This window comes from Homarus americanus, unplaced genomic scaffold (assembly GCF_018991925.1).
Source record: "Homarus americanus isolate GMGI-L3 unplaced genomic scaffold, GMGI_Hamer_2.0 scaffold2539, whole genome shotgun sequence".
In the NCBI taxonomy this organism is placed as follows: Eukaryota; Metazoa; Arthropoda; class Malacostraca; order Decapoda; family Nephropidae; genus Homarus; species Homarus americanus.
Window position 1 is genome coordinate 3,139,942 of NW_024725489.1, and position 12,041 is coordinate 3,151,982.

Consider the following 12,041-nt stretch of genomic DNA (forward strand, 5'->3'; position numbering starts at 1 on the left):
GGTCCCTCGGTTAACGAGCATAATCCGTTCTAGAAGGTTGCTCGTTAACTGAAACCATTGTTTCAATGGGTTTTTGGGTAATTGGTTCCAGCTCACCGAAAATTGCCTAAATTCAACAAAAAAGATAGAAAGGTACACTTACTTTGAGGTGTGTGTGTAGAAGGCTCCTGGATGATGATGGGAATTAGAATGGGGGTGGAGGAGAAGGGAGAAGAGAAGGCATTGGGGTGGAAGAGAAGTCACCCCATGGTGCCATTTCACCCATAAAATTTTAGTTCTCTTGGTGTAATTCAAGATTATTTTCTTTAAATCAACACTGCACTGCATTATATGTTGTCAATATGTAAAATAAACTTCAAAATGACCAATAATTTGCTTGTAAACACAGGAAAAAAAGCATTTAGTTGAAGAGTCTCAAGCAAGATGTTACCTCCACTGAAAAGACAAAAAGACTGACGCCTGTATGCTGTGTTGGCAGGCTGGATGGCGTGCCACAAACTAGTGACCTTACCTTCAATTATGTTCAATAATTGTTAAAATGACTAAAAAATTTAATACTAAACTTTTAAAATTATGGAATAGTATAAACTTCTTGATATTTACTAAAAGGTTAAGGAATTTAAGCCCTAGAACCGATTACTATATTGGCGGACTAATACTACAGCTGGTGGACCGCCAAATGCAAGCTAAAACATGTGGAGGTCAGCTCGTAAGAAACTCGTTAATCGAGGGATTGCTCGTTAACCGAAGTTCAGAATCTTATGGAAGGTAACTCGTTAACCGAGGCGCTCGTTTACCGAGGGACCACTGTAGTCCATTGCATTTATTAATTTGGTCACCATTGACATCATCTGATGCTTTCAATATTTCTACAACTATTCCAGAACAGTAAAACCTCGCTAAGGCGGACTAATTGGGGGGAAAGGGTGTCCAGGATAAGAGGTTGTCCACCTTAGAGCCACTTTTTCCAAAAAGACCTCTATTTAAAAAAAAACGAGTACAACACCAATGTATCCAATTTCTATGAAAGAAGTGCCTTATTTTATGGCATATAAGATGCCCCCATCTTTTAGCAGGGTGTATTTAGGAAAAACCTTTTGTGTGAATTTTCTTCATGTAGCCGGAGATTTCTTAAAACAATATAGTACAGTCGGCCCTTAACATACGCGGGGGTTAGGTAACAGAGATACCCGTGAATGTTAAAAATCTGTGTACTTTTGCTGCCCCCCTCCCCCCTAAAAAACCCCTGGCCCCCCATGTCCTTATTTACCGTATATACCTGTGTGTAGTTCGAGTTTTTAAGACCAAATTATTTGGCAAAAAATTGGGGGTCGACCTCTAAACGGGTAATAGTTTCGTTAGGTTGAAAAATATTTACCAGTAACTACCAGTAAACAATGGAAACGACGCACCAACGCACCACCAGCTGTGAGTGTCGGTACAGTTGCCAGGGCAGATCTCTTGCGTCATCATAGCAAGCCCAAAGTAGCCAAATGCATGGTATGGTATGCACAGGACGATGTAAAACAAAGTATTCATTTTTTAAAGTTTATTTATAGATACTGTACATAAATTTTTGTTCATTACATTTGAAACATCAATCTTTGTTAATTAAATTTGAAACAAAAGAAAACTACGATACCGTATTTTCATTAAAATATTACATCACAAGTATATTTTACCTTAACTGTAACTGAATGAATATATTCTCAGAAATAAATGTGGAAATGTAATATTTTTGCTGAAATGACGTACGTATTACAGTGGAAAGTGGGATAAAATCATGACGAAAACAATGACTTGCTCTTTCTTTCATTGTTCAAAAGATTTTACCGTGGAACAAACCTGTACTGTACATGTACTAAATGATTACGGTACTTAAATTGTTATGTCTATTGCAAATATACATTGTTTATACAGGTATTCAAATAAATCACTATCTTACAAGAATCCCAGCAATGTAAGTTATATTCATCCAGGTCGTTTGGGTGGCAAATTATGAGAAGAGCTTAGTCACTCTTAAGTAATGATAAATAAACACGTAGGCCTTCAGCGCCAACTGTCACATCTTATCTCAAATAAATAAACAAACACCACACTCTGTCACCTCCCCCCTCCCCCATGCTCCCTGGCTACCTCCCTCCTTGTGTTCCCAGACAAAAGATTGGTGATAACTTTATTCTTTAAGGTGTTTATTTTATATAATATCTCAGACTAAAGTTAGGAGATTATAATTTGCATTGCTGGAATCCTTGCAAGACAGCCAATAATTTGAATATAAATGTCATATATTTTGCTCAAGAGATAAAAATTGTTGTACATTAGTGTACAGTACTGGTTTTCAGTTAAAAAACTGTTGTATTACAATAATATTCCCTCCTAATTGACTTGAATAAATACTTGAATAGAAATATACAATATTTTTGTTGAAACTACCCGCGTTTCAGTGTAAAGTGTCGTAATAATAAATGGTAAACAATTTGCCTTCGGCACTCTGTGTTTCAGGCACGGCGAGCCTCAGTTTATAGGACATAGAGTGTTTTTACTGAAGGTTTTGTTGTTCCAATACCCTCAAAAACTTGGGTCGACCTATAAACAAGGAATATCATAAATTAACGATTTTTGGGTAAAAAAATCAGGATCGACCTACAATGCTGATGTCAACGCAAGCGTGGTTACAGCGAGACTGACTGAGTGAGGGAGCGCGGGGTGGCATGACGCGTGTGTGTGTGGGGTGGTGAGCGGTGTGCGGTGCCGCGCGCGATTTGAATGTACTTCAATTACTTCAATGTACAGAATATTCCTCCGGCGGGGCAATCCGAGTATTTGCGAATCCGTGTACGCTGAACCCGCGTATGTGAAGGGCCGACTGTTATACAGTACAGTACCAGTAAATGTGAGGAATAAATAAAATTAATACCAATAAATAATTACTGTACAACAAAAAACACTGTATTGCCAAACCAGTAAATAAATGCAAAATGAAAGTTTAACACAGTCGTCATTTGCATATACTGTACTAGTACATCTGTACTCCCTGTTCACCATAGCAAAGGCGACGCTACCTCTGCTGATTATCTAGCAACGCTGCGCTGTCCTCCCACTGAGCCAGCTAACACGTGTGCAAAGAAATGAATATTCCCTTTATGTGTTCGCCCTTAGGACAAATATTTCTTTTACTTTTTTCACAATATGTATAGTATTTAGGAAATGAAGAAAGTTACGTATATCTTCCCGAAAATATGAGTTGAAAAAAACCATAACACCTCACAGCTTGGCACAGTAGACTGGTGGTTACAGTGATGAGTCTATCCTGGCAACATTGCCGCCAGCGATGTTAATTGATGCAGATGTGAAAAGAAAGTTATCTGTAAATCTTCATTTGTATCAGGTATTTGTACAGTGGTCCCTCGGCTAACGAACACAATTTGTTCCAGAAGGTCGTTCGTTAACTGAAACCATTGTTTCAATGGGATTTTGGGTAATTGGTTCCAGCTCACCGAAAATTACATACAAAGTAAAAATAAATGAAGTAAAGTACACTTACTTTGAGGTGTGTATGTAGAAGGCTCCTGGTTGTTGTTGATGATGATGATGATGATGATGATGATGGGAATTAGAAGTGGGGGTGGAGGAGAAAGGATAAGAGAAGGAAGTGGGGGTGAAAGAGAAATCACCCCATGCTTCATGCCGTCATTTCACCCATAAAATTTTAAACTCACAAGGTGTAATTCAAGATTATTTTCTTTAAATCAACACTGCACTGCACTATATATTGTCAATATGTAAAATAAATTTCAGAATGACCTATAATTGTACTGTAAAAATGTAAAAATAGTTTATGTTCAAGAGAGCCACAAGCAAGATGTTATCTCCACTGAACAGAGATACAAACTGAGGCCTTGGTGGGTGAGTCAAGTGGCTGATTGATGCACCAAAAACTAGTTTCCTGCACTGCAATTATGTTAAATAATTGTTAAAATGACTAAAAATGTTAATATAAAACTTGGAAAATTATTGAATAGTACAACCTTCTTGATATTTACTCAAATGGGAACGAATTTAAGCCCTAGAACCGATTACTGTATTGGAAGACTAATATTCCAGCTGGTGAGCAAGTGAAAACATTTTGACATGATTTCATAAAAATTCCGTTAACCGAATTTTTGTTCGTTAACCGAATTGAAGATTCTTTTGGAAGGTAATTCATTAACCGAAATTTCGTTAACCAAATCATTCGTTAACCCAGGGATCACTGTAGATTGAAAAATGAATGTTGCAGGTATGGTATTAATAGATTGTAATGTTTGTAAGAGTTCAGAAATTGTTACTGCTTAGCTACCTCTGAAGAGTTGGGTGTCTGCCATACAGTTGTAAATCAATCTTTTATATTTACAATAATTATTTTTTCATAAATCATAAATAATAATCCTGTAATGTGTCCATTCGAGCTATATCACAAAAACTGGTTTTTAGAAAAAAACGGCTTTTTTATTCAGGAGTTGGGTTAGTTTTTTTTTTAAGGGAATTAGCCCACCCGGGCACAGGTTGAATGACCCACAACGGGGCCTGTGTGTGGGGAGGGGGGAGGAATAAGAATTTAGCTGAGTGGAAACAGCAACTGGGGAATTCATTGGTTTATTGGTTTATGGGAGACTGCAACTTCACATACAGGATGCAGGCTGATTTTTTATGCCATTTTTCAGACAAAAAAGTACGTCTTATATGCCGTAAAATATGGTACATGATTTATAATCAAAATTAATACAAAAATAATGTACACAAAGTACTGTCCACTTACTTTTCTTCACTGATAAGGTTTTAGGCTTAACCTTCTCACCACCCTTACCGACACCAAACACTTTCTTAGGGGCCATGGTTATTGTCTAATTTTTTAATAATAATACAAAAATGTGCCTGCTATGTCAGCCTACAACATAATCACATTACTGGCAATGTCAAATAAGTTTGAAAATAAAGTTCAGGACCTTTAAATGGCAATAAAACACAATCAACATAACGAGAGAGCGGAAGAGTAATAATAATAATAATACTGTAATAATAATAATAAATGGTTTATTAATAGAGTTGCAGCCGGTGGCTGAAAATATACAAACTTACATGTGATTTAGACATAATGATATGCGTTCAATACATTTACAGGGCTGTACAGTACATAAATCAGGAGTTGTTTATTATTTTAACAATAGATGGGATGGTGCTATTCTTATATCTATCGGTGCGGGCTCTTATGGGCTGAATTTTGTTGTCGTGGCGGACTGCGCGAGGTGGGTGGGGGTCTGCCGGTGGCAGGAGGTGGCGATGACGAGGGTGGTGCAATAGTTGGCTGCCAAACCTTTCCAGTGCTTGGTGGTGGAGGTCACTGAGGGATGGCATTTCCAGGGTGGAGAGAGCGTTGGTGTAGCCGGAGTAGTCAGCGCCGAGCATGATTCTGCAGGCCCTTTTCTGTCCCTTCTCTAGTTGACGTTGTTGGGTGGAGTTGAGGGAAGACGACCAGGCTGGTGACGCATACGTTAGTTTGGGGAGAATAAAGGCGTTGTAGATGGTCCTCAGCTCTGGCGTGGGTGTCCCAAGTGACCTAAGTCGTCGTAGTATGTAGAGACGGTACGAGGCGATGCTAATTTATGACTGAGCACATCTCTTTGTTGACCAGCGTGGGTGAGTCACACGATATCTCCGCCTCGGTCCCTTGAAGTTTTGGTTAAAGACGGACATGTCATCTAAGGATACATTTTGTCCCATTTTTTTTTTTTTTTAATCTTTTAAATATTTTTTGGCAAATAATTTTGTCCAGCTTAAGCGATATCCGCCGTAATGAGGTTTTACTGTACTAGCAGCCATTCCTTTCTTCATTTTGCCAATCGCCATCTTCACCCATTCTCTTCCAATGTTTAGAATGGTCCTTATACAGTAGAGTCGGGATATATCGCGACTTTATATAATGATTTTTTTATATCGCGACTACCAAAATTATCGAACTTTTCTTATATATATATATATAGCGATAATTTTTTTATTTTGCGAGGGAAATTGGGCAGGAAATATTTCAAATGTACCGCCATGGCAAACAAATGCGTTATTTGCTCACCAGAGGCGCCAATCACTCACCCGTTCACGCCGCTCAGTCTTGGTGGTAGGCAACAACAGCTCTGCTGCAGATTACACTTAAGGTGAGTAGTTTTGCAAGTGAAGTGAAAATGGAAACTTAATGGAAAGATTTAATACTGTTACTTATTTTTGGTGTTCGTTTACTGTATAGGTGTGGGATGGCATCTGTTCTGAGATAGTCAAGTCAGCTGCAGTCTGGTGTTCATTGGTGCTTTAGTTATTAAGAAAATGAACTGCTTAAGTCAAGTTTTGTCACTTTTTTTGCTCCAGAACCTAACCCTATTTTTGACATTTCCAAATTATACAGGTAACTCGTTTTGCTCGTTAAATTTAAGCGTTTTTAGAATAATGCTATTGTTCAATTAATACCAAAAGCTAATTTATGCTCACCTATTTTTGAAAATAGCGTGGTCGCCTGGCAGTGGAGTCGCATGTGATGCCTGGTGAGGTTCTTGTAAGTTATTACTATAAAGTCTCAGTCATAGCTACATCAACGATTTTGATATTATTATTATTATTAATAAAAATTATTATAATGTAATAATAAAGATTATTACTACTAATGACGACGTCCAGCAAGCTTCCTGCACATCGCTTTCTCAGTTCACACCAGCACTACTTTTTCTCTGTGCTCTCATTTTCATTGTGTGTTTATCACGTACCTTTTTAGTGTTAAACGCTGTTTTCCCCATTGAGCATGTCTGGAAAAAGTCCATCTGCCTCCTCTGGAGCGCCTAAAGCTAAAAAGGCACGAAAAACAATCGCAATGAACATGAAAGGGAAATTAAATGTGATCACCCGCCTTCAGAGAGGAGAGCGTGTGTCGGAGGTTGGCCGCGTGATTGGTGGAGAGCAATGTTAAATACGCTGTGGGGTATATGATGGTTCCCTTAATCTGTACCATTTACATGTATTCTTATGGGAAAATTATGTTTAATTTACATGTTTTTTTAATTAAGCAGTGGTTTTCAAGAATGTAACCCCCACATAAACCAGAGGTGGGTGTATTGTGATTTAGTATATAGCAAACATCGTTGAACCCTATCTCATGATATATCCCGACCCTACTGTATCTTTGATTAAATTAATTTGAATTCTCTTTTTTATTCAAATAACATTTCTTCAATCTTCCCACATGTTTTCTTGTAATAAGCTCTTTCTAGATCCATAAAAGTTACAACCAAATTTCTTCCTTGGAAACTCAGACTCTTGCTTTTTCACACAAATTCATGATCCATACACCACTCTTACTTTTTTCCGCACACACTGCATTACTCTGAATGCTCTCAGTTTTTCAGCAATTCTTAAATAATTGCTCCGCCTTACATTTTTCATTGTAAACTATACTCAACAGTCTTATCCGTCATATCATCTTTCCCCAGTACAGTACTGTACAATATAATTAAAGTAGAATTACCCTGTATACATGTTCCTGTGGTACCCATCCATCTGTCATTATATAATCTCTACACTATCAGCCATTCTCTCATTTTTCCACCTCACAACCTTGATATTTTGTTCATCTATAATTAAGTACTGTATATTCACTATCTTTTTAACAGAGATATCTAGAAACAACAGAATTCTTGGAGTCATTTGAAAAACTGCTTGGCTCAAAAGCCAAAATTATGGTTTTTCGTGAAATGATTGAGTACAAGAGCTTCATGGAGCACTGGAACCTTCCAGTTTACTTCCAGATAAGGTAAGTGATAACTGTACAGTGCCTGTACTTAGATAATGAATTTATGTGCTTACGCTTACAGGAAGAACTGAACCAGAGGTAGATGCAGAATTATGATATGTATACGGGCGACACAGTTCAGCCAGGCAGTCACCCAACTGACTCAAAAGACATGTGTGACTGCTGGCTGTGTATGCTGTGACCTCACATAGGGGGAGGGAGAGTGTAGCTGACCGCAGTTATAGCTCACTGTCTCAATACTGTACATCCGTTCACACACATACACAACCATGCTCTTAATTTATCTTTTTTATAGTTTTATATTGTACTGTATTATATTTTCTTTATTTCTAAGCCACATTAGAGTACACTCGCACCAAAAAGTATCGGTGCAGAGTGAGATCGACGACTTCCGAAACGATACATATACACTGTGATATGTCGGGAAGGTTGGTAAGTGTATCCTCATAACCCCCCTCCCTCCTCCATGAGGTGTTGCCATATGGCTGACAATCAGTGTGTTTGTTTCCTCTTTTCGGATTGTTGCTTTGTGTCGACTGAATGATGAGCGAGGGTTCGATCTCGGTGAACGTGGGTATAAAACAGAGGCAATATGAAGCAGTAGAGGAAACCTCAGAGGGAACACGAGGAGCTATTATTGCCCTTCATAACGAAGGGTTCAGCGTCACAGATATTAGCTGGCGGGTTGGTGTCCACAGAACACCCCTCCACAATGGATTTGGCGATACCTCGAAACTGGTCAGGTCTCGGAGCGGCCCTCCATGCTGCACCACCCCTCAGTTCGACCAGGTTGAGTGGTTTATTTGGTAGCATAAATTAATGTGGCAATATTCACAAGTATCATATTTCATACTGTCTATTTATCACTTCCCGACCTTATTTATAACGGTTTGTTTCACTTGACCAGGCCATAGTAGCTGCTCAGCAGGATTACAGGGCTGCCAACATACGGCTGGAACAACTCGCCTTTCCCAATACCCATCGTCACTGGTCTCAAATTGTTCACACTACAGTATGCACCGATACTTTTTGTTGCGAGTGTACATGTATTGCAATGATTTTTTCACAACTTTTATAGTTTCATTACTTGTAACAATGGCAACATGCCATCTCACAGGCCACCTCACCCTCGGTTTTTCCCCCATCATAGTGAGTCAAGCTATCGCTAAACCTAGTTTTGACTTGAAATTAAACGAGAAAGGGTGTTAAAATTTTATACCGTATCAATAAACCGAATTATCGTTAAGTGAATTAACGCTAAACGAGGGATACCTGTACAAGTAGTGTACATGTAGTGTTCCTATTAATTTTAAAACACTTTCATATTAATTTATAAATTTTTCATGCAGTTTTTGCCTTCCCTTATTAAATGACAAATTCTTTACAGATATCAAGAAATTGGACAGGTAGCAGAATGCAGCTTAAGCCAGGATAATGATGGTTATGCTCAAGTGGGAACAAACACCAGTGGGGAGTTTGTTTTTTTGTCTTCCCAAACTATATGGGAGAGCCTTTTGAAATGTTTCACACCAGAAGTATTTCTTCCACCTCTGCTTCATCGATTTTGGAAGCTTACACTGCTTATCTTGTCCCGCTACCGCACTTGGATAACCATCACAACAGAGAAACTGAAGGTAAAAATGAGTAGTATTCCTTCACTCTAATTATGAGAATATACCCCTCAGTCATACATGTACATAATATATCTAATGTGTCATATATTTTAACTACAGCATGCCCTTCAAATTCGCAGAGGATGGGTTCTCAAAACGGCCGTAAATCGCCAAATCCGCGAATAACATTTGCTGACTTCCTGCATAAGTTTATGTCCATAGTATCTTTCCTGCTCAAGAGGTTGACTTTTCTCAACTACTCACAAATATTTTGCACTGGGAGGTAGCTGATCATCCCACCAGAATTAGTTGTTGCTTCTCATAAGTGTTGTATTCACATGCCATTAAAATTTGATTTATGGATCTTTTATGTCTACTTTCAGAAACAAACAACACAGCCCACCAAGGAAAATCTCTCCATTTCAAAACAACGTGAGCCATTGAATCCTGGTGGTGAAAAATTTTCAAGCAAGTCAGGAGACAAATCACAAACACAGTCAAGCTATACTAGAGATACTGCAGTTGGTCTAGTTCATGATGTCCAAAAAATGGCACAAAAGCTCCCTTTTCTGTACGCTGAGTCAATTGAACCACTTGTACCTCACCTTCCACCTGACAAATTGTCTCTTATAAAGGGTAAGTTTCTTTTTCTAAGTACGGTATACTCATTTTAGCACCTGTGATGCTTTTACTTGATTTTTTTTCTTTTCAGTGTTCATGTGTAGTTATAATTGAACATGAGTGAGTTATTTTCCACCTCTGCCATGCTGTCTTTCCCATCCTTCTCCTATTGTAATTCTCTCCCATCATTCCTTGTCACTCTTCATCTGCCTTTACTAGACCTTTTACCCCCCGCATCTTTCTTACTTTTCTTTATCTCTAATTTCCATCCATCCCTCCTCAACATTCCTTCTCCCCTTCTTTGTATTTTCTATCACATTTCATATTTTTTTATTGGAACTTTGATCATTCAAAAGAAAAAAAAATGGTTTTCATGCAGAAATGTGATCATCTTTGACAGTAAACATCATTTAGTTATGCATGTCCCCATCTACCATAATTTTCATAGAGCTGAGTATTGTATAGGGTTTATATCACTAGACAGTCATGTGAAAAAAGTTTGATAAAGATACCATATTGAATTGTGTTTCACTCCTGAAATAAGACCTGGAACTTAAAATATTAACAGTTATGAATGTGAACAACAACACTGACACCAACTATAGTGCTGGGTGTAGCATAAGCTATTTTACACTTTATACAGGCAAACTAAGATCCACATTTCCTCTATCGGTATTTGCTTGGTGATCTGTATCCCCAAGAAGGTGCCAGTCATCAGAGCACAATCAAGATACCTGTAGTAACTTAAGGAGTTGGGAATGAAATAATTTTACTATGCTGTACTTTTTAAGCAATAATCTTTGATTACCTCAGGGAGTTGCATCCCTTCCTTGCCAGCTGTTTTCTTCCTGTGGGTTGGCATAACCCTATCTTGCCAGCTGTTCTCTCCCTGTAGATTAGCATGAGGAAGGGTATCCAGCCATAAAACTTTGCTTAAACATAACTGATGGCAACTAGGTCACCTGAGTTATGCATATCCCCTGGTCTCTGCTGCATTTTTGGGGCTGTTGTCCTGGGTTAACGGTCTTGAATGAGGGGAGGGGGGGGGGAGATATCCTGTTCTAGTTTTACTTAGCAGCTGCCATCAGGTAATTGCGGTTAACCTACACAAGTGTGGAAAATGACAATAAATTCTAGATGATGATGATGATGGATCTGAGATTAGACTCAATAAAATGTCCCATAATACGTATAGGATGCTTGATATGGAGTGTGGAGTGTTACAGAAGTTGCAGAATGGTTAGTATAATAGAGTGAAGACAGTTGAGAAATATATTCTAAGAAGTTCGGAGAGTATAAAGAGAAGAGTGTGAGGAAATTATCAAATATGGTATTTTAAATGAAATGAGAAGAATACAGCACTGTAGTAAAAGTTTAACTTTTAGTGTGCTGTCACGTATTTATGAAATATATGGCATCTCACACGGAGGGGGGGGGGGGTTAAGACTTATGTCTGGCAGCTTCTCCCCCTCTTGTCGTGAGGCTGTGGAAACAATTGCTTGAGCCAATGATGATTGTTATACAAGCCTGTCAACACCGCGCACCCACCAATCAGGATGTTGGTTCCCATGAAGCTGGCCAGAGTTTCATACATTGTGTAAATGAAACATACCCCAACAGAGTCCAGTAGACAATGACGCCTGAAATCTCTTCAGGATAATCCTCTCTACTTCCGAAAGACTTCCTACCCTGTAAACTAAGTATCATCTGTCATGAGTACTAAGTGTGTCCGTTAATTACTATGATGAAGGTTGTGTAGTTGTGTGCAGCAGAGTTAATTCCTGCCACATAGCTATTGAGTTAAGTGGAGACATACATGCATTGCTGCTGTGTCCAAGGATGGAAATTTCCATACCCTAGTGGAGTTTAAGTGAACAGACATTATTACAGTACAGTACGTACATTATCAAAGATCCTATCTATTGTAAGAGTCGACTTTGATCATAATAATTGTTTGTTTCAAGTGACTAACTCAT

The 12,041-nt window shown here is 38.4% G+C and overlaps 1 protein-coding gene across 1 annotated transcript in view; it reads left to right on the forward strand.

Moving 5' to 3' along the window:
* Nucleotides 1-12,041, forward strand: part of LOC121864990 (conserved oligomeric Golgi complex subunit 2-like) — a 31,532-nt gene that overhangs the window by 12,745 nt on the left and 6,746 nt on the right. The window contains exons 8-10 of the mRNA XM_042364251.1: nt 7,692-7,831; nt 9,219-9,465; nt 9,828-10,080. Coding sequence (XP_042220185.1) covers nt 7,692-7,831; nt 9,219-9,465; nt 9,828-10,080 — 640 coding nt within the window. The remainder of the gene's footprint in view (nt 1-7,691; nt 7,832-9,218; nt 9,466-9,827; nt 10,081-12,041) is intronic.